Genomic DNA, 22242 nt, shown 5'->3' on the forward strand with positions numbered 1-22242 from the left:
AATAAAGTAGCTATTAAAAAAAAAAAAAAAAAAAAAAAAAGAACAATATATGAAAGGGCTTAGAAAATATGTGGCACATGACAAGGACTATAAAAGTATTGTGGTTTTTTTAATGTAGTCAAAGTTAATGCTGATTCATTTTAGGTGCCGTTTCAAAGAAAACATATTTGCCTTGGCTTCAATTCTGGAGATAAATGAAAAACAGAAATTATTCTCACTTTTGATAAGATATGCACTATTTACATACCAAGCCATCCACATAATAAAGGGTGCCCAAGTCCATGGGAAGTGTAGACCCAAGCAGTGAGGTGCTTTATGGTCACTGCATTTACTCCTCACAACCACTCTCTTCAGTAACCAAGGTCCCACTGTATAGCACAGGAAACTGTATTCAATATTCTGTGATAAGCCAGAATGGAAAGGATATATGAAAAAGAATATATATATGTCTAACTGAATCACTCTGCTGTAGAGCAGAAATTAACACAACATTGTAAATCAACTATACTTCAATCAAATAAATTTAAATACATATATTTAAATATTATATATATATTTGGGGAAAAAACCCGCTTCAGGCAGGTATCATTATCCTCATTTTACCTATGAGGAAATTGAGGTTCAGAGATGCCAAAAGACTTGCCCAAGTCAAGTTCCTTTGTGCATGGATTTGCAAATATTCTTTAATCCTTTCTTGGCATGCCTGCTGCAGATCCCCAAGGCATATCCTGTGCCTATACCTTGGTTCCCTCAGTGAACACTCAAGAGACCCCTCTGGCTGGCTGTCTGCCATTCATTCACTCAGCAAGCCCCAAGCCAACTCCTTCTGAACTTCCTCCCGTGACCCTGGCTCTTCAGCTTGGAATCCTTTGACTCCTGACACAGAGTTCATCAAGTCTTACAGATGCCTCCCCTCCTCTGAAATGTGTCTCAACTCTACCCCTCCCTTCCATCCCAGCTGCCACCACTAGTTTCAACCCTGACTACCTTTCGCAGGGACTGTAGCTGCACTAAGCTTCTAAGAAAGCTTCCAGCTGCCTTCCACAACCTTTCCTCTCCGTTTCTTCTACAGTGCTGCCCCAGGTGATTTCCCTAAACCACAGCTCTAGTCTTATCACTCTCCCCAAACTCTCAAACCTTCAGAGGCTCCCTCTGCCAGCTCTTTACCCTTGACATTTGACCCAACCTATTCTGCCAGTTTTGCTTCCAAGCCTCCCTACCCATCCAGCCAAAACGAATGCTTCACTACTCCATGAACAGGCTTCCAGTCAGCTTGTTTGTTCAGCTTCGGATTTCTCTCTCTGCTCTCTCTTCCAGGCAGCTCAAGCTTCAAGAAGCTGTCCTTTATTCTGACTATACTCACTTCTCCTCCTTACCCTCATCACCCTCTTCCCACTCCACACGCTTTCTTATACAAAATCCTTTAGAGGCGGAATCCTACCTTCCTTGTTATTTACTGAAGTGCTTTCACACACAGGTGCAACTGATAAACCCCACAACCTATTTTCTAATGGGTCTAGCCACTCAACAGGGCCCTGGGTTAACAGGGCACATGGTGTGCCAGGCCTGCTCGTGGCAACAACCAAGCCTGGCCCATTTGAACCCAGCTCTCCTCACAAAACTGTGACTTCTGCATAAAGAACAGACCTGTAGTTGCCAAGGCGAAGTCGGGTGAGGGAGGGATGGAGCGAGAGGTTGGGGTTAGCAGAGTATAAATAGGATGGATAAATAACAAGGTCCTACTGCGTAGCGCAGGGAACTATAGACAATATCCCGTAATAAACCATAATGGAAAAGAACATGAAAAATAATATATATATGTATAACTGAATCACTTTGTTGTACACCAGAAACTAATACCTTGTAAATCAACTATACTTCAATAAAAATAAAAATAAACCATATCTAGATTAAAAAAAAAAAAAAGCAAACTGTCACTTCTGGTCAAGGGCCCTTCACAGGCTTACATCTTTCTTTTAGATCTGACGGCTGTCAACTGATACCTAGAACAGGCACAGCACAAAGAGACCATTCTGGAAATATTAGTGGTATGAACGAACTTTGCACTGGAGAGAACATCAGAAAGTTTAGATCAACTTCCTTGTTTCAACAGAAGAAATCAAGGCACAGAAAGGGAAGAGACTCGCCCTAGTTCACACAGCAAGAAGGAACCAGAACTAGATCTAGAACCAAGGCCTCCTGACTTAAGTTCAGGCACGCTCCTCTGCACCTTGGAGCCACGCAGACCTAGGGTCAGCAGCCTCAGCTACCAGAGGTCACAACCAAACACGTCACCACCAGTACAACACGTGTTGCTTTTTCCTCGCACTCATCTCAGAGCCTCCTTCGCCCTTTCCACAACACAATCTTTCCTCCTCCCTAAGTAACAGTTTTAAAGGTAGAGATCTTCAGCGGCGAGGAGGGCTTCCCTGTCAACCGGGTTGGACACAGAAAATACCCAGTGCTGGTGGGTTCCCACCGCTAGATAAGAGGTAGCCTCGGAGCTCCCGGGGTCCGAACTCAGCCTCCGGCCCCGCCCCGGCCCTGCCCCAAAGCGCGCCCGGCCCCGCCCCAAACGCGCCAAGCCCAATAAAGCCTGCCGCGACTCGCTGCATCGTCGCCAGGCCTGGGCGGAGCCGAGCTCCCAATCCCCTCCCCCTCCCTAAGATCCGCCCCATTGGCGTAGACAGTCAGAAAACGGCGTCCATGAGAAGGAAGGGGCGGCCGCTTATGGCCCTATCCGCTGCGACAAACGCGAGAACGACAAACTAACTGGCAGACTCTAGACCTCGGTCTTTCCGCGTCCTTCTACGCTTAGCTCTACTCTTGTAGACTCTGCGCCCGAGGGAGAGTCGGAAAGGCCCCTCTGATCAAGTAGTCTACGCTGACTGAAGTAGTGTTGGCGTCGGTACGGGAGCGGCTGCTGGTACCCCGACAGAGCTCGGGGTGGGATGGGGTGGGGGAAGGCCCGAGAAGGGGCGGGGAGGAGCCGAGCACGTGAACGCCTGCACGGACCCTGGCGTGGGTGGCTGGCTGGGCCGGCGAGCTCCGGCTGTGAGGAATCGGTGGGCGGGTGGAGCTCGCGCGTCTTGTCGGATCTGCCGCCGTAAAGACGGGGGGAGGGGGACCCCGAGTGTCGCCTCTCCGTGTCCGCCCTGAAGGAGAGTTTTTCTAAATCCTTATGTGAAGTTGCCACCCAACACCTGCCAGTGGCTGGACTGCGGGCCCTTGGTGGCGGCTTACCTGAAAGTTCAGGTTGAGGTTGATTTTTTCAGACAGGTCAACATAACAGCTAACGCAAGCGCCTCGTGAGTGCTTAGGCACTGCCGACTGCTTTACAGACATTAACTAAGCTCTCCATACACCAGCCCAGTGAGGTAGGTGGTAGTGTAATACCTCCGTCAGACGCAGAAGAGCTCTAGTGAGGTTGTCGCTTACCTGAGGTAACTCGCGAACTAGTAAAGTGACGGAGCCGTGGGATGAACCCAAGCTTCCCGAGGTAACCTCCACACCGAGTTACGGTAGCAACAAAGCCACGCCTTCCACGCTAGCGCCCGCCGTGTCCAGGAAGCCTCGTCGTCTCCCCAGTTGTTCTTAGAAACCATGACACCCCGTCCCCCGGAACGGGCGTGGTGTGGTCCACAGACCTTGGCAGACGCAGAAACAGCCCGAAGGAAGGAAGACTGAGACCACAGCTTCCTGGAGGAAAGAGAAGTCCAAAGCCCCACACTCCAGTTTTAAATAACGGTGGAGACTGTAGTTGAGGTGGTGTCCTGGGGCCGGACCAGCAGGGGTGGAATGCCGTTTCCCCCACGCATTGTGTCTTTCTGGGCACCGTGCTTGGCCCTCTAAACTACCATTTCCTCATTTGTGAGGTAGAGTTTTAAATAAACGCCGACGCAGGGTGGCCACGTTAAGCCCCCTGTGGAGGCCATTTTGCGTAGGGCTTTTCAAACCAGCGGCGTTAGCGTTTTCCACGCTGCAGTCCAGTAGCCTCTATAATCCCCATAAACCTGTCGCTGGATATTTAGGATGGGCCTCACTCATAAATGGTATAGTACTGCTGTAGTAGAAAATCTTTTTTTGTTTGAGGGATATAATTCACATACCATAAAATTCTCCGTTTTACAGTGTACGGTTTGGCAGGTTTTGTAGAATATTCGCAAGGTCGTGCGACCATCTTATTCCAGAACATTTTCATCACCCCAAAAATAAGCACTGTGGCCCCGGCGCGGCCTAGGCCCCGGGCTCCGGGCCACGTGCTCGGCAGGATGCTGAGGCGGCTGCTCAGGTGCGGGCAGTGGAGCCTCCGCCCCGTGCTGAATTTCGGCTGTGGGCCGCAGCCGAGACCGGGCCCACCTCTCACAGAGGCCGGGAGGGAGGCTGGCCGCCACCCCTCAAGCCTGAGGCCCCCAGGCCGGGCCTTTTCTGGGTCGCACCGTCGGAGTTTGGCGGCCAGGCCCAGAATGGCGTCTTGGGGGAGGGGAAGGAAGCAGTACCCGGAAACTGGGCCGCTCAAACCGGGAGCAGTTTCGAGAGCTGCGCCAAGTCTTTGGCGCGCCTGCGCAGAAAACTGCCCGGCTGCGAGGCAGAGCCGACTCTCCTGCGAGAGCGTCTCCGTGGAGACCACAGATTTGAACAAGGGCCGGAAAAAGCGCTGAGGAGTGTGCCGTACTTAAGGATTATCGGTACGCCACCGCAGCTGAGAGACTTGCGGCCGAAGGAACCATTGTAGAAACGAAACGGGATGACCTCACGGCGACATCAGCATCAAGGAATGGAGAAGCTAAGCAGCTGCCTGAAGTAGAAAGGACAAGTCAGCACACCCATCCGCTGGACCTGTTATTTCATGACGAACCCACTTACAGAGAGCTACCCTGGATGCTGTGCAAACAACGCTCATCTGGAGGAAACTGTTGGCAGTTTTGAAAAGCAGTAAAGGATATAAAGACTGTATTTTCAGAATTTATCACTACTGAAATGCTATTTCAGAGCAAAGCTTCAGAGGTATACACTGGTTCCTACCAAAATATACAAAAGATTGATGAGAAGATGTGAGGTTTTCAGAAGCTCTAGGTATTCACCCGATTATCCATCTCACTTGTATATTGTAAGAGCAAATTCAGAGTTGCCTTTTCAGAGATTTTTTTTAGCTAAGTGTCTACAACAGGACAGGTGTCCACTTGTGGACTAAGAGGGGATCAACAAGAAGAAGATGAATTAGACATTACAGAAGAAAATTAATTTTCCTCAGTACATGTCTCATTTCCGTTTTTATCTTATTATGACTCAGAATTCAGGATTGCTGAATTGTAAAACTTTATTCCGGCTTGCTATGCTAAACATCAAAATGGAATGCTCCTGAAAATAGGGGAGAAAAATGGAAGGATATTTATGCTGATCTAAAATGAAGGTTTTAAAAAATATTACACACCCAGTCATTTCAACTTCCTACTTAGTGATATATGATGTTTTTGTATAACTCCCACACTTTTTTTTTTTTCTTAAGATTATGGGTTTCAGAGTATTTCATATTAATGTACTGTACCTGGTTGGGAGTCCTATAGTAAAGTAGATATCAAAAACCAAGAGATCTACCAATTCCATTTAGCTTCTTTTAGGTTGACTCCGCAAAAGGATCCTATCTAGTCATTCTGATTAAATATAAATTCTATCCCATGAAGCTTTAAATAAAAAGACAAGTTTTCTTTTCTTGACAAAACTTCTACTGAAACATGAAGTTTCATCATTTGATCTGTAAATTTACCTTTCAACAAGTGTATAATCAAATAGAATAAAGGAAATATGACACCAATATATCCATGTTTTACAAATGAACAAAGCATAAATTTTAGTTTAGAGTCACATTCAACTTGATTCTGGCTTTAAAGGAAAACTGCTGTCATACTCAGAACAGACTTGTGGTTGCCAGGGGGGAGGGGCGGGGGGAGGTTGGGGTTAGCAGATGTAAGGTGTTATATATAGAATGGATGGGTAAACAACAAGATCCTACTGTATAGCACGGAGAAGTATATTCAATATCCTATGATAAACCATAATTGAAAAGAATATTTTGAAAAGAATATATATGTATAACTGAATCATTTTGCTGTATGGCAGAAATTAACACGTTATAAATCAACTATACTTGAATTAAAAAAATTCTTTTTAAACTGTTGTCATACTAAAGTATTATACATGGTACTACAGCCTTTGGAAAGCTAGTAATTTGGTGGAATGTTGCCTAAAAAAACATAAACTAGAACACATGGAACACCATAAATCATTTAAAATTCTATAAAAAATTTTCTAAGCTACCACCTAGATAATAAAAAGATATAACAGTTATTCTTGGAAACATAAAACAATTTAATCAGAGTCTTTATCAACTCATCTGGGGTAACTGGAAAAAGCAATTATTCATAACAGAAAAGTAGACTTTCGAGAAGCTATAAAAAAAGGACCTGAACCTTTATACTCCCTGTTCTGTACCCCCTCTTCCTTCAGCACCTGGAAAACCACTTCTCTCTTTCTCCCTCTCTGGATTTGCCTATTCTGGAGATTTCATATACATCAAATAAATAATACAGTGTGTGGCCTTTTGTGTCCCACTTCTTTCACTTAGCATAGTGTTTTCAAGGTTCATCCACATTGTAGCATGCCTCAGTACTACATTCTTTTTATGGCTGAATAACATTCTGTTGTATGGATGTGCTATATTTTGTTTATTGAGTCATCAGTTGATGGAAACTTGGATTGTTTACACTTTGGGGCAATTATGAATAATGCTGCTATGAACATTACTGTCCAGATTTTTATATGGCCATATGTTTTCATTTCTGCTGGATTTTGCTAGGTCATATGGTAACTCTATGTCGAACCTTTTGAGGAACTGCCAAACTGTTTTCCAAAGTGACTGCAGCATTTACGTTCCCACCGGCAGTGTGTGAGGGTTCCAATTTCTCCACATTACTTGTTATTTGGGTTTGTTTGTTTTTTTATTATAACAATCCTGGTAGGTGTAAAGTGGTATCTTATTGTGGTTTTTATTTTCATCTACCTATTGACTAATGATGAGCATCTTTTCGTGTTCTAAGTAGCCATTTGTGTATCTTTGAAGAAACGTCTTCAGATTTTTTTCCTTCCTTTTTGAGTTATTTTTTTCTTGTTGAGTTTATATACTCTGGATACTAGGTGCTTATCAAATACACGATTTAAAAATATTTTCTCCCATTCTGTGGGTTGTCCTTTCACTTTCTTTTTTTTTTTGAAGTGAATGGTGGTGTTTCTTTTTTTAATTTATTTTATTTTTGGCTGCATTGGGTCTTTGTGGCTGCGCGCGGGCTTTTCTCTAGTTGTGGCGAGTGGGGCCTACTCTTCGTTGCAGTGCACAGGCTTCTTATTGCTGTGGCTTCTCTTGTTGCAGAGCATGGGCTCTAGGTGCGCGGGCTCAGTAGTTGTGCCTCGTGGGCTTAGTTGCTCCATGGCATGTGGGATCTTCCCGGACCAGGGCTCAAACCCGTGTCCCCTGCGTTGGCAGGCAGATTCTTAACCACTGCGCCACCAGGGAAGCCCCCTTTTCACTTTCTTGATAGTGTGTTTGCACAAAAGTTTTTACTTTTGATGAAGTCTACTTAATCTATTTTTTCTTGTGCTTTGGGTGTCATATTTAAGAAACCATTGCTTATTGAAAGTTCATGATGATTTATACCTTTGTTTTCTTCTAAAAGTCTTACAGTTTTAGAGCTTGGATCCATGAGTTAATTTTTATATATGATGTGAAGTAGGAATCGGATTCATTCTTTTGCAGGTGAGTGTCCAGGTGTCTGAGCAGTTGAAAAGATTATTCTTTCCCCCACTGAATGGTCTTGGTCAAAAATCAATTGGCATAGGTATATGGGTTTATTTCTGGACTCTCAGTTCTACTCCATTGATCTATGTTGCTATCCTTGTGCCAGTACCAGTGTCTTGATTACTGTAACATTGAAATTGCAAAGTGTGAGTCCTCCAACTTGCTCTTTTTTCAAGATTGTTTTTCACTCTTCTGTGTCCCTTGCATTTCCATATGAATTTCAGGATCAGCTTGTCGATTTCTCCAAAGATGGCAGTTGGAATTTTGACAATGGTTGTGTTAAATCTGTACATCGATTGTAGACCATGTGAAGTCTTCCAATCCATGACATGGATGTCTTCCCATTTATGTAGGTCCTCTTTAATTTCTTTCAACAATGTCTTATACTTTAAGTGTACGAGTTATGCACTTATTTGATAAGTTTATTCTAAATACTTTATATTCTTTTTGATGCTAATGTAATGTAATGCTATTGTATGGTTTTGTATTAATTTCATTTTAGATTATTCATGCTAGTGTATAGAAGTACAGTTGATTTTTTTATACAGTTATTTATTTATTTTTTTTATTATCTGTGGCTTCATGGGATCTTCGTTGCTGTGCGCGGGATTTGCTCTAGTTGTGGGCGAACGTGGGCTACTCTTAATGTGCAGTGCGCGGGCTTCTCATTGTGGTGGCTTCTCGTTGTGGAGCACAGGCTCTAGGCTCACGGGCTTCAGTAGCTGTGGCCACGCGGGCTCAGTAGTTGTGGCTCGCGGGCTCTAGAGCGCAGGCTCAGTAGTTGTGGCACCTGGGCTTAGTTGCTGTGCAGCAATGTGGGATCTTCCAGATCAGGGCCTGAACCTGTGTCCCCTGCATTGTTAGGCAGGTTCTTACCACTGCGCACCAGGGAAAGCCCTGATTTTTATATATTAATCTTGTATCCTGCAACCTTGCTTAAAATCCTTTATTAGCTCCAGTAGTTTTGTGTGTGTGTGTGGATTCTTTAGGATTTTCTGTATGTATAACATGTCATCTGCCAATAGAAATAGTTTTTCTTCTTCGTTTCCTGTTTGCATGCCTTTTATTTCTTTTTCTTGCCTAATTGCCCCTGGCTAGAACTTCCAATACAATGTTGAATGGAAATGGTAGAACAGACATCCTTGTCTTGTCCTAACCTTAGGAGAAAAGCTTCCAGTCTTTCACTATTATGATGTTAGCTGTGGGGTAGATGCCCTTTATCAAGTTGTGAAGTTACTTCTGTACCTAGTTTTTGTCATGACAGGGTATTGGTTTTGTCTGGTGGTTTTTCTGCATCCTTGAGAAAATCACGTGGAGGTTTTTCCCCTCATTTATTCTGTTAATATGGTGTATGGCGTTGATTGGGTTTTGTATGTTGAACTTGGGGTAAATCCTACTTGGTCATGGTGTATTATCCATTTTATATGCATCTAGATTTGGTTTGCTAGGATTTGGTTGAGGATCTGTGGCTGTGTCCATAAGGTAGGTTGATCTATAGTTTTCTTGTCTTGTGATACCTCTGTCTGGTTTTGGCAACAGAGGACTACTAGCTTTAGAAAGTGAGTTGGAAAATTGTAGTAAATATCTTGCCTATAATTCTTACAACCTTTTGGATTATTTTCTTCGGATCTGTTCCCAGAAGAAGGCATGTACATTTAAATTACTTGATAAGTATTGCTCAATCATTTTCCAAAAAGTCAAATCATGTTTGTTTATTTGTTTGAGATTAACGTTGTCTTTCTAGAATAATGGTCTCTTAGAAATTATTATTCTTTATCCTTCAGAGTACTTGAAAGCTTGTGTAAAGGCAAAGCCAAGCTCAGCCTTCCACAACACATCTTATTTAATGTCTGTGCCTGGCAGAGTGGCTCCGGAGGAGCTGGGATTCAACATTTCACCCAGAAAAATTATGACTGAGTGCTTCCTATCTAGAGCAGGGTTTCTTAACCTCAGCACTATTTGGGGCTGGATAATTTGTTGTAAGGGGCTGTCCTGTATTGTAGGCTGGTTAGCAGCATCCCTGGCTTTCTACCCCTAAATGCCATAGCAGGCCCACCCCTCCCTGCCCCCAAGTTGTGACAAACAAAAAATGTCCCTGGACATTGCCAAATGTCCCCTGGTGGGTGAAATTGCCCTTGGTTGAGAAATACCAATCTAAAAACTGATTGTGCGACTTCATATTACTGTCCAATAAAATTGTCTCTAATTTTGAATTTTAAATCCTTGCTATATATATATATTTGGCTTTGGAGCCACATTTGTCTCACTCTGTTACCATGTGCTGGTGACTTTCAAATCTATATCTTTAGGCTTCATTTTCCCTCTGAATTCCCAGACCCCTGTTTACAAACATCTTGAGATTGGTTTGTTCAAAATCAGACTTAACTGTCTTCGTTCCCCAAACTGCTCCTCCTCCTTGTCTCTCAGGTCAGAACACTACCAGTTATTCATTGATCAGGTTTCAGCTGCTCTCTCTCCACCTCTCCCATGAAATTCACCTCCTAAATCTTTCTAAATTCAGGGTTCTCTATCCCAAGTATCACTTCCGTGTTTGTGGGTTCATGTAACCTGAGTTGCTACAGCAATCTTTAACTTCCAACTTATTCCCTTCACCGCTGCCTTTCTAAAATGCAGGTCTAATCATGTTACTCAGCGAACTTACCGAGCACCCAGGGACCTCAGCATCTGACCCTGCCTGCCTCTCTAGCCTAATCTCCCAGCCCCTGTACTTTAGGCTCTGGCCATACCAAACTGCTTGCAGGCCCCTCACTCTGCCAACCTTGCCTGATGGACTGGGTTCAAACTCTCCCTCTGGCTCTTCCGTCAGAGCCATCACTCCCTTCTCTCCACTGCAGTGCTGCACCTGTGCTTGTGTGAGGTGGTGGTTTAGAAATATTGTCTTGGGGGCTTTCCTGGTGGCGCAGTGGTTGAGAATCTGCCTGCCAACGCAGGGGACACGGGTTCGAGCCCTGGTCTGGGAAGATCCCACGTGCCGTGGACGGCTGGCCGTGAGCCACAATTGCTGAGGCCTGCGCGTCTGGAGCCTGTGCTCTGCAACAAGAGAGGCCGCGACAGTGAGAGGCCCGCGCACCGCGATGAAGAGTGGCCCCACTTGCCGCAACTAGAGAAAGCCCTCACACAGAAACGAAGACCCAACACAGCCATAAATAAATAAAATAAACAATACTTTTTTAAAAAAAAAAGAAACGAAGACCCAACACAGCCAAAATAAATAAATAAATAGAAATATTGTCCTTTGGCCAAAACCAGCACTCAACATTTATTTCGTTATTTACCATGTCCTTCTGATTGTGCAGTGCTCTACCGAGGACAGTGTTGCAAGTGGGCCAATGACCCTGCCTCCTGATGGGTGATCTGACGCCTTTGACTCGCCATTACCTATGCTTTTCCACTATTCATGCATCATTTCATAACTAAAGCAAACTGAAATCATGTACGGAATGTGCAGTCTAAATAAGTTTTCATCTTTTTTTGTAGAGTTGGTTGTAATAATGATAATCTTATGTCAATATGGCTTATTTTTCTTACCAGTTTTCTTATCACCGTCCATACGTATTTCCCTTCCTGTGCACAGTGCCTTTAGCCTGTAATGTAACTAATTAATAAATACAACTTTATTCTTTGTCTGAGGCTTAAGATAATTGATCCAAAGGGAAACCTATGCATGTGGTATTCAGGAGCCATTAAAGTGGTTGCTGAGGAAAATGAATAAAATTATTATATTTTTGGATGGGGGTGGGGCAGTAGTAGAATTTCAGAGAAAGGAAATACAGATAGGTGAAAGAGCAGACTGGGAACTAGAGAGAGATCATGAACTCGCTTTGGAACATGGTCTGTGAAAGTAGACAGGAGGTAGCCTTTTATAAGAACTTGATGTTAGGTTAGAGATGAAACAGTGTTTGCAGGTGAGATTGTATTAAGTATAAAATGAAGAGGATCTAGGACAAGAATGTTGGGTAAACACAGAGTGGGTGACCCAAGAGAAACTAGAGAAGGATGGAACTTGACAAGTACGAGGAGAACCAAGAGAAAGATATTCCAGAAACCTAGGGAAGAGTGAAGCTTTGTGGTGTCATGTGTTGTAGGAATAAGGGCTAAAAAGAGACCACTAACTTTGGCAAGTAGGTGATCATTAACCTCAGCAAGAGCATTTTAGCAGAAACGGTGGGATGGAGGAGGCCTGACTGCAGTGAGTTGAAGAATGATTGGAAAATAAAGAAGTGGCAGTGGTACATATAGACCATGCTTCCAGAAACATTTCTGTTCCGTTGGATTGGAAGTGGAGCACATACAAATGAAAAACCTGAGCGTGTTATAAGCTGAGATAAGGAGAGGGGGAGATTGATTAAACATATTGAACACAGGATGTCTGCAGAGTTTGAGAAGGAAATGAGATCAACAGCCAGGAGGGATGGGTTTTGCCTGGAAAATGCACAGGGACACCTGTTTTCTCCAAGACAAAAAGGAAGATGATAAGAATTAGTAAAGACAGGCATTTGTGGAGGGGATGAAAAAGAAGTTGGGGGTGTTCGTACTGGTAACATCTCTCTTCTGGGTGAGGTAGGGAGCTATGCTGTCTACTAAGTGTGACTAAGAGGAAGTGGGAAGGGATTTTAGGAGAGTGATAACACCCTGGATTGTCGGGAGTGAATCAGATTAGGAATAAATAAAACTAGGTCAATTTATAATGTCCCAGCAGAGGATGAAAAGTGAGACATTTGTGATGACTCCAAGTCGGCATGGCTATATTGATGAGCTTTTGTAGTGCTTATTCATTCTGGCACAGGACTAGAGAGTGGCTGGTTAAACTAATCCAGGTTGTGGAGTCTGCTTCCCACTGACTCTGAAGCAGGCAAATCAAGGACTTCATTACAGAATTCACGAAATGTTTGGTTAAGTACTATACTCACTAAATTTCTCTTCCTTTGTATCGAATAGCCCCAACTCACAATCATAGGTTGACACAGAAGTCGTTGGGTAAATACTGAATTCTGGAATGTAGGTCCCGACTTCTGGTGCTCTGTTTGATGATAACAGGCACTTCCTACTCAAAAGTAGAAGTTGGAAAATAAAAGCAAATAGATTTTCTAATCTATTCTTTGGTTGCATTCAGCCCTAGAAATTTTTTTCTAATTTTGTTAACGGCATTTGAATATACTTTTAAAGTGTATTCTATAAGATGTCACAGTGTCTCCACTGAGTGGGGAAAGGATCACCAGGTGTTGGGAAAGCATGAAACTCGCAGCAGCTGGTCTGTGTACTACAGTTCAGTCTCTTTAAGAATTCCTAATGTGATTCCCAATGTTAAAACTTGTGATGATTTGATGATTAAGTGATAAATTCAGGCCATACAAGATAAGACTTGAAAAAGCCACTCAAAATAGTTATGGCAACATCAGTGTCTTTAAGACATCATTCCTTATTTCAACAAATGCATGTGCACATCCTTCCCTTTAACAGCTAGTGTACTTCAGGAAACTAAAACGCTCTCTAAAGCACATGAGAAGTCACATGCCACTGGCCCCATTTAATTTGTTCACAATTTTTCCTGCTTGATACTGAAACCGAGGAAGAGGTAGTGTTCACGATTAACTATTCTCTATGAATAGGGATGTGTGTGGATCGAAAGAAAAATTATTTTATGCTCTGGAGTTAATCTGGTAACGAAAAGAAGACTAGCTTAGGAGGGTTCTCATGCCAGGCTCAAACTGTTGTCGGAAAGTAATTGTGAGAGTCTGTCAACACGTCACACAGTGACCTGGGGAATGGAGGTTGGCAGGTTGTCGGGCCAGGTATCAGCTGTGAGGTAAGAGGACTGCAGCCAGAGAGATGGCTACAGACGCGTTGGGTTTTATTTGTGTGTCCACCTGGTGGCAGTCCTACAGGTAAGGCTTAGTGGCGGCTTTAATGATAACCCAGGTTGGGCCATCCTTTTGCCTAGTTCTGAGCATGAAGGAACTATCAACAAGCAAACAGAAGAGAAAGGTGTGCACACGTGCATTTGTATGTAATTTTCTTTCTTTTTCTCTTTTAGCAGCTGGAATGCATAAAAGCAGGGGGCAGAGTAGACGACATGGGAGAAGGAGCCACCGACACAACCCTTGGTTCAGACAGCATGGTTCTAATGAGAGGCAAGTGCTGTTGCCCAGTGTCTGCCTAGCGTTGACAGCACCTTCACACGCACATGACTCCCTGGGGGTCTCAGCAAAATGCAGGCTCTGAGGCCGGGCCGACTAGAGTCTGTGCTTCTCACATGCTCCCAAGGGGGTGTCTGCTGGGGGCCAGCCCGCCTGCCACACTTTGAGTAGTGAGGAGGTGGCCACACTTGTCTTTCTTTTCAGTGTGACCGTGACTTCTGGCTGGAGCCTTAGCCACAGGCTTAGAAGTAAACATTATCTGATACAACTGGGGAGCTCTTTCTCCATTTTTTAGTCTTTTTTCTTCTTTTTTTTCAGCCTATGAAAATAGCTTTCTGGAAACCTAATTTCATTAATTCAGCCTAAATCCTAGGTAAGGCTATATAATATATAATACGATATAGTATTTAATAAACACAAAAAGGTATAAAGAATAATACAGTGAATATTAGGTACCTACCACCCAGCTTGAAAAATAGAACAGTGTATACTTAGGTGAAATCCCCATAATAAATATTTTCCACGCTCTACTTAGTTTTCTGCATAAATGAAATACAGTCTAATCTCAAAACTTGATTCACCCCACCCCACCCCAGGAGAGGATACCTCTTCACAGTTCAGGGCTGCTGACGTGACTTCTGGCCATAGGAAGTCTTTGCACAGCCCTCTCCTCACCAAAGGAGACCTGTATGCCAATTTCAAAACTCTTTCACACTCCAGATCTCCTTTTAAAATGGACAGATTTCTAGCTATAGGGTCAGAAGATGTCGAATGCCAGTATGCTTCTCTAGAACAGATTAACTCAAACAGAAAAAAAAAAAAAAGCATCAGAATGTTGTGGAAGAAACAAGGGCTTTGGAATTAGGAGGTCTGGGTTTGACGTTCTGCTTTTTCCTGTGTGAAATTGGTCAAGCTATTTAATCACCTGAGTCACTCTTCTTGTACCATACTTCTCTTGTGAGGCTCGTAATAATGTATGTAAAGCCCCATCAGGCTGCCTGTCTCTGAGTAGGCCCTGTGTATATGGTGGACCTCATTTGGTGCAGAATAATAGGGACTCTGAGCCAAAGTCCCCAACGTGACCCATACTGTAGAAAGATCAGGACCCAATGTTTGTATGTTTTATGAGGAGAACCATGGATACTCTTTGGGCCCCAGGCCTTCCCTCACGAGCGCGTCGTGCAGCAAACTGTGATCTGTGCAGGGAGAGAGTCTTGATTCAGCTTGGCGGAGTCACGTGGAAGCCGGCTGGACAGCCACCTTCCGGGCTCCCTGTGGAAAGAATGGGGCAGCAGTCCTTGGGCTAGAGATGCAGACATTTGTTATAACACTTAATCCATCCTCCTCTAGCTGCTGATCACAGGTGAGCTTCCTCAGGAAGCTCTGGGCCGTAAAAAGGGAGAATAAATAATTTTCTCTGAAACTGTGCATAGTTAGTATTTATAGACAAAAGAGAGGGTTCTTTGGTTCCTTTAACCTAGTTTTGCAGTTTGTATTCCTTTTGGTGTTATAGGGGGCAGGGGAAGTTCTTGATTTTAAAGTGGATTTTACCAGAATTCTAAAATTAGGTCTTTTGTTCTTTCATTATATCCTTCAGCCTATAATTGCCACAGAAGCCTCTTGTAGCTTTGCAAAATGAGTATTTAAACCATGGCTCTATCCCGGTATTGCTGAGCAAATCACCTCTGTGCCCTGAACCCCAGTTTCTCCATCTGCAGGGTTGAGTAGCCAAGTAAAATTTAAACTTTTGTACTGCTGAATCCAATAAAAAATGAAATTCACCTGGCCTTGTAACTGCTGTTGAGCTGACAAATGAGCCCAGCTGGTAAAATCCTTATTGGCCAAGATTTCTGTTCTCATTTTCATCTGGAAAATTCCAAAAGACCTCACAAAATGCTCAAATGAGGAGGTACAAAAGAGGAACTACTGTGACCTGCATCCTCTTAAGGATGAGAAACCAAAAACCATGCCCTAACTTTGGTGTATTTGCAGTAGGTAAACTGCTTCCAAGAAAAAGGGGTCAGTGCTCCTCAAGTAATCGAGGGTTGGGATGAAGGCTATGGAACTGCAGGACCCCAGAGTCAAAGAATGACTGGGACTGATTGGCTGCAAGTTAACCTTGACTGTGTGTCAATAGGAATAATACAGGGGCACAGCAAAGCCCACAGGGTTCCAGCCACAGTGATGACGAGGCCCCGTCGACCTCCTCCAGCACAGCTGGCAGTTCTTCCGTGCCAGGTAAGGCAGCCTGCTGGACAGGGTTCCTCCGGCCCTGCCTGTGGGGAAAGATGAAACCTAGTTGTGCCTCGTCATCTAGTTATGTCTGTTCTGGCTGCCCTTCTCCTCAGTCCTGTGTGTCTTCACTTGTGTGTGGGTACACTCCATGTGTGTGACCAGCCCATTCCTGGCTTGGAGGAAATTCTGGGAGCAAATTGAAACAAGAACCGTGATCCTGAGGCAAACAGCCCCCCACAGGACTGAACTGGGCCCGGGATGGTGACTGGCAGTGCTAGCCCACCTCCTGCCCCGCAGGAAAGGCCGGCAGCTGTGAAGGGTGGTAGACAGGCCCCTGGGCTCCTCACTGGGTGGCTCGGTTCACGGTGTTTTAAGTTGGATTTTATTTCTTTTGACTAAAGATCTACCAGGTTATTACTTTGACCCTGAAAAGAAACGCTACTTCCGCTTGCTCCCTGGACATAACAACTGCAACCCCCTCACGAAGGAGAGCATCCGGCAGAAGGAAATGGAGAGCAAAAGGCTGCAGCTGCTAGAGGAAGAGGACAAGCAGGGAAGGGTAGGCTCCACAGCCCCGGGAGCTGCCCCGTCCCCTCCACTCCCGCCAGCATCCACCCACTGCCGCGAGGAGGTGCCAATTAAACGCCCCTGTAACCCTCAGCGTAGCGCACTTTAGGAGGGTGGTGTCGAATTTTCCCTGACAGGAACCTGATGAAGAGAATAAGAACAGGCAAGAAATCTCCTCCCACCACCACCCCCCTTTTCTTATTTGCTGGGTTTCATCAGGAATTCTTACATTCTGTCCTTCCCCAGGAGTCTCTTGGGTAGCAGCCCAATACAGCCTCTGTAACTGTGTATTTTAAATAGAAAACCAGAGTGTGTGGTTTGGATACGAGGGTTTCTGGTACCCCTTCTGGAGATGAGATGCCAGGACATTTCCGTGATCATGGGGACAATGGAATGGAAAGTCTGGGCCCCACAGTAACCGTAGGTCGAATGAAAAGCGTGTTGCAGACCTGAGTGTCCAGCGCCATTCCTGCACTCACTAGCTCAGTGGCCTCATCCCCTCAGGTATAAACTGATGGGGGACTTGGAGAGGTGCTGAGCAGACTTCCCAGCTCACACATACTTCGTTGTGATAGGCTTTTCCTCTTTCCAAGGAGAGGAGACTAGAATCCTAAAAACATAATTCATTATGCAATAACATAAAACTTCACTGAATCTTTCTCTCTTTAATTTAGAAAATAGCCAGGTTGGGATTTAATGCATCTTCCTTACTACAAAAAAGCAAGCTGGGTTTTCTCAACGTCACCAGTTACTGCCGGTAAGATAATACCTCTTTGTTATGTTTTCTTCATGAATGTTCTTTTCCTATTTCTTATTTCCATGATCCAAGAATTGTCAGGATAGAGCATGTAGCTACTCCGTGAGGAGTGTTCACAGTTGAGGAGCTTCAGCTCAACAGCCTGCTTCTGCTGCTGAAATCTGCCCTGAGAGAATCATCCTTCCTTTAGAGCCAGGGAGAGAGGAGAGGGGATCTAGGCAGAGAAACTGGACAGAAATTTCTCAAGATGGCTCCTCTTTGTTACTTGTAAATCATTTCTAGTTAAGTAGAAGGTCCTTTAACTTCCTCCCGTCAGCCTTCTGCCTCTTTTTCTCCTTCTAATGAGTTGTCACCAAAAAGGGAACATTAAATGGATGTGTACTCAACTTTAAATACCGGTGATGTCTGATACAGTTCTAACTAAAGCCCTGTGAGATAGGTTGACACTTTCCCCAGGTTCCAGAAGAAGAGACTGAGACTCAGAGTGGAATGATTTGCTCAAGGTAAAGCTAGCAAGCGGGGGGATCTGTCTGACTCCCCGACCTGAGCTCCTAACCCCTGCATTCTGCTGCCTCCTGCTCTACCTGGGCCAGTGAAGAAACAACATGAGTGTGGGTGGCTCACCCAGGGAGGCCCCTTCAGGGAAGGCCAGCCCTGCAGGCAGTGTCAGCCAGGGCAGGTAAGGGTGTGCTTGTCCTCTGTTTCTCTCCTTCTGAGAGGGAAAGGAGTTAAAGGTCTAGTTAGAAAGATCTGTTCTTCACCCTAAAACATGCTTGGTCTTTGGTGGAGAGGAAAAGGGGTAATCGGATGGGCAGCTGAATGCCTGGCTCTTCATGAACTGTGTGCCCTTCAGCAGGTTGTTTCATTTCTCAGGCCCATTCTCTTTATCTCAAGAGAACGAGTTGTGCTAGATGATCCAAAACAAGTCCTTCTAGTTTTGACTTTCTTTGGCACTGTGAATGAGCCACCCATTTCTTTGCTTTAGTTTTCCTAAGAGTTCTAAAATTGAGATTCTTTGGGGCCTTGCTCATCTCCATTGCTGAGATTTAATGTGGAGAGAGAGCTGACGAGAGAAGGTAGTCTTCAGGGTGTGGGACAGAGCAGAACCCCTGCATCTTCATGGATATCTAGGTATGACGTCCATACCTCCCCTGCCCCCCCTCTTTCTCCTCTGCAGTTTAGCCCATGAGCTGCGAGTGAGCTGCATGCAGAGGAAAAAGGTCCAAATTCAGAGCTCGGATCCCTCCGCTTTGGCAAGTGACCGATTTAACCTGATACTGGTGAGTGGGAGGGAGCCATCTGTGGGTTCCAGAGATATAGTTGCCATCCCCTGGACAATTCGTGGCTTTGCATTTGTTTTCATCAAGCCTGGCTGTGTAGAAGCCACTAGCCATGAAAGCAGGTTTTATGGTTTTAACAAGCACCTACCAGCTACCCATTGGCAGATGCCAAGCTGGCAAGACAGGCTGTGCTGTGACCATTGTCACCCCCACTACAGCTCTGTCATTTGACGTTAGAGCCGGGGTCCACACACGCTGACAGAGAACCATCACAAAGTAACTTTCCCGTGGGTATGTTGTGTACACAGTTGAAAAGTTACACGGCGGACCAGGGGCTTCTGATCCTTTCCATACTGGACAGGATTTGGTGGCCAAACCTGAAGCACCAGTGTCCTTCAGTAGCCACAGCGTATTAGTTTCTTGCTTTCTGTCCCTGACCTCAGTAACAGGGGCCTGCAGGCCATGTCTCTGGGCCTGCACATCCAGCACACCTCCATTGCATCATCTGCAGGGAGCAGAAAATGATCTCTCTGCTTCTGGTTAGACCCGGACTGGAAGCCAGGGGGCAGAGAAATGTTGGCAGAGGATCAGAGGGTCCACTGCAAACAGAAGTAGCCAGACCTCTCAGCTGGACTGGCAACTCCTGGAGGCCTTCCTGGAGGCTGAGGGACAGCCAAGGAGAGTGAGAGAAGGACACGAAATAGCCTCAGCCTGGTGGTCTACTGACAGGTCTACTGACAGGACTGGAGGCTGAGGCTACAGAATTTACCCTTGAGGTCCTGCCCCAGGACCTCTACAACAGAGCCCTTCACGTAAGGAGTGTCGGGGGCCAGGACTCATGTTTTCTCCTGTGTTTGGGGTACAGTTTGACCTGAATCAAGTAGAATACTTTCTTGTGGTGGGTTCCCCTCAGGAGCCCCTTCCCTGGGGTTCTTCAGTAAAGCGGGTGGGGACAGTGGCGATCACTGTGCACCTGCTGCGTAGCATGGCCTGAGCACCTGGTCTCCGTGCTTTGTGTGCTGGTGTTTGGAAGACCCTCCCCATGATCCAGAGTTACGATGACTGGATGGCTGGTGTGACCCAGAGGGGTGGGAAGGGCAGTTCGTCACCCAGGGATCAGAGTTTTCAGATCTGACTCTAGTCACTGGTAATGATTCTTCAGGAATATAACTATTCTTGCCGAGTAAACTTGCAAAGTGAGTGTGTTTTCACCAGCACCCAAACCCATGTGTATTTGTGTATATTTATAAATATATTTTAAAAACACATAAACATATAAAGGTTTTGCTTTGAAATAATTATTAACCACATTTTTTAAATGAAAAAAGAAAATCTTAAAAATAACCCACATCCCAGGACCATCTTTTCTATTGTAATTTTTTTTTCCCCATGCGATGCCTTTCTTTTTACTTCGTGATAATCACAATGCCTATGTAATAGGAATACAATTTTGCTTTCTTCTTTTATCCGTTGGCAGTAATAATTAGCATTTTCCACATTGCTGTGTGGCTTTCATGGTGGCCACATGCTCTGTCACCGTGTGGCTCATCTAAACTCCTCTGGGTGGACGTTAGGACTCTCCCAAACCCAGTTCTGAGAGGGGTCACTGTGCAGACTGGCCATGCCCCCTCACTGCCTTTTTTGCTCCTGAACTGTGAGACCAGATGCCTGTCAGCTTTGCCCAGTGATGGCTACACCAAGTAGGGGCAAGTCAGGTCATTCCGCACTTCCTCATGGGTGAGAACCGTCACCTGGTGGAAACACACAGAGCGTGGGGGCTGGGTAGACGGTCTTTCGGCAGACCGCGTGGCTCAGCCTGGGAGGCCACCCACAGTCCGCCTCCCTTCTCCAGGCAGATACCAACAGTGACCGGCTCTTCACCGTGAACGATGTCAAAGTCGGGGGCTCCAAGTACGGCATCATCAACCTGCACGGCCTGCAGACCCCCACGCTCAGGGTGCACATGCATGAAAACCTCTACTTCACCAACCGGAAGGTACGCTGCCCTTCCCTTTAGCCATGGCAGCCTGCTCTGCCATTGGATCCAGGGCACTGCGGTAATTGGCCAAATTCAGAGTAGAGGAGAGAGCTTTGTGAAGAAGGCAGGGTTCGGTTACCTCATTTTCTCAAGGGAAAAAATGGAGTTTTAGATCCTGAGAACTCATAGGGGAAGAAAAGGGCCTCATTAGTTTCTCATCTTGGAAGAGAAATGAATTTACATGGGGGAGCACTTGAAGCAGTGCTGCTTTAATTAAACTGTTGCAGGGACTTCCCTCCAGGAGGGTTAAGTTGATCCAAAGGAGCCCATGCTAAAGCACAGAGTTCCTGGGAGGTGGGCCACAGAGGGCTGGGTGGAGGGAGGGTCCTCCCAATGTGTCAGAATATTGTGTCAATCTTCCAGTCAATCGTAGCCAGCACTGAAATTTATGTAAATGTAAGGAGCTTGCTGTCTACGGGGCAACTTTTAACATTGCAGTGGGTGATGGCTGCATCTGTAAGAAGCTGTGATTTTCTGTTCTGCTGAGACATGAGCCACAAGTTGGACACAGGTTGAAAATGGTTTCTGGGTGAAGTGAGGTCCATTGCAGAGAATTCATCCCTGGCCTATACCAGAGGGTATACCAGATGGCCCATGCTGATGATGAAGGACTGAGGCCTGAGGGTTACTTCTTCCGTTTCCCCTCAGGGTTCTGCATGGTGGGGCAGGGAGCTTCCTTGTTCTCAGAATGCTTGTTCCAGCCCCTATTCAAGGAGTGAGACCTGAAGAAAGCAGTCAGTCACATGTCTGTTCTATAAGAAAGTATTTGTCTGTTTCTCTCCGTAAGTTGGCATCAAACCAATCTTTCCATCTTGCTGTGTGTTTCCTCACCAGGTGAACGCTGTGAGCTGGGCCTCGCTGAATCACCTGGATTCCCACATTCTGTATCTTTTGGCAGGTGAAGGAAGAGGTTTGGTGGGCCGGCCATGCCCTGATGTAGACCGGGGCATCTGTGGGGTTTGTGAGATGGTGTTTTAGTGTCCAGAGGTCTAGGCCATTCTGCACGAATGTCTCACCTTGTAGGAAAAAGCTGTGCACCCGCTAGAAAACAAGGATTCCCATGGAGCACAGAGAAGTAGCTGAGGTCCTGGAATCATGTCAATGTTACCAGGTGCCAGACACTGTTCTGGAACTTGAGAGTTGGTGCTTTAGCAGAGGAACAAAGCAGAAAGGAACAGTAAAGCCTTGAAAAGGAACCCCAAATCCTCCTGAGGCAGAGGAGGAGGAGCCTCCCAAGGCAGGGAGGCTGAGGGCACACACCAGAGAAGGGTGTTCCTTTGACATCGGACTGGGGCTGTGGGCTCTGGGCCTAGGTTCCCTGCCCAGAGATGGCCTTCTTTAGAGCACTCTTCATT

General features: G+C 45.4%; 1 protein-coding gene and 1 pseudogene across 5 annotated transcripts in view; both read left to right on the forward strand.

Moving 5' to 3' along the window:
- The first annotated feature begins 2751 nt into the window (after positions 1–2751).
- The window catches only part of DCAF4 (DDB1 and CUL4 associated factor 4), a 37610-nt gene continuing 18119 nt past the window's right edge, over positions 2752–22242 (forward strand). For 3 of the 5 annotated variants that reach the window (XR_005018665.1, XM_036842279.1, XM_036842278.1), the window contains exons 1-8: positions 2783–2874; positions 13908–14004; positions 16148–16248; positions 16647–16804; positions 17487–17569; positions 18747–18849; positions 20702–20845; positions 21722–21771. Coding sequence is in view for 4 of the 5 variants with exons in the window: in XM_036842279.1 (XP_036698174.1) it covers positions 13916–14004; positions 16148–16248; positions 16647–16804; positions 17487–17569; positions 18747–18849; positions 20702–20845; positions 21722–21771 (728 nt within the window). In the remaining variant the exon portion in view is untranslated. Of the gene's footprint in view, positions 2875–13907; positions 14005–14328; positions 14384–16147; positions 16249–16646; positions 16805–17486; positions 17570–18746; positions 18850–20701; positions 20846–21721; positions 21772–22242 lie in introns of all 5 variants that reach the window. The other 2 variants (XM_036842282.1, XM_036842280.1) reach the window with 2 other exon arrangements.
- On the forward strand, positions 4272–5244 carry LOC118889930 (annotated as a pseudogene).

This window comes from Balaenoptera musculus, chromosome 2 (assembly GCF_009873245.2).
Source record: "Balaenoptera musculus isolate JJ_BM4_2016_0621 chromosome 2, mBalMus1.pri.v3, whole genome shotgun sequence".
NCBI lineage: Eukaryota > Metazoa > Chordata > Mammalia > Artiodactyla > Balaenopteridae > Balaenoptera > Balaenoptera musculus.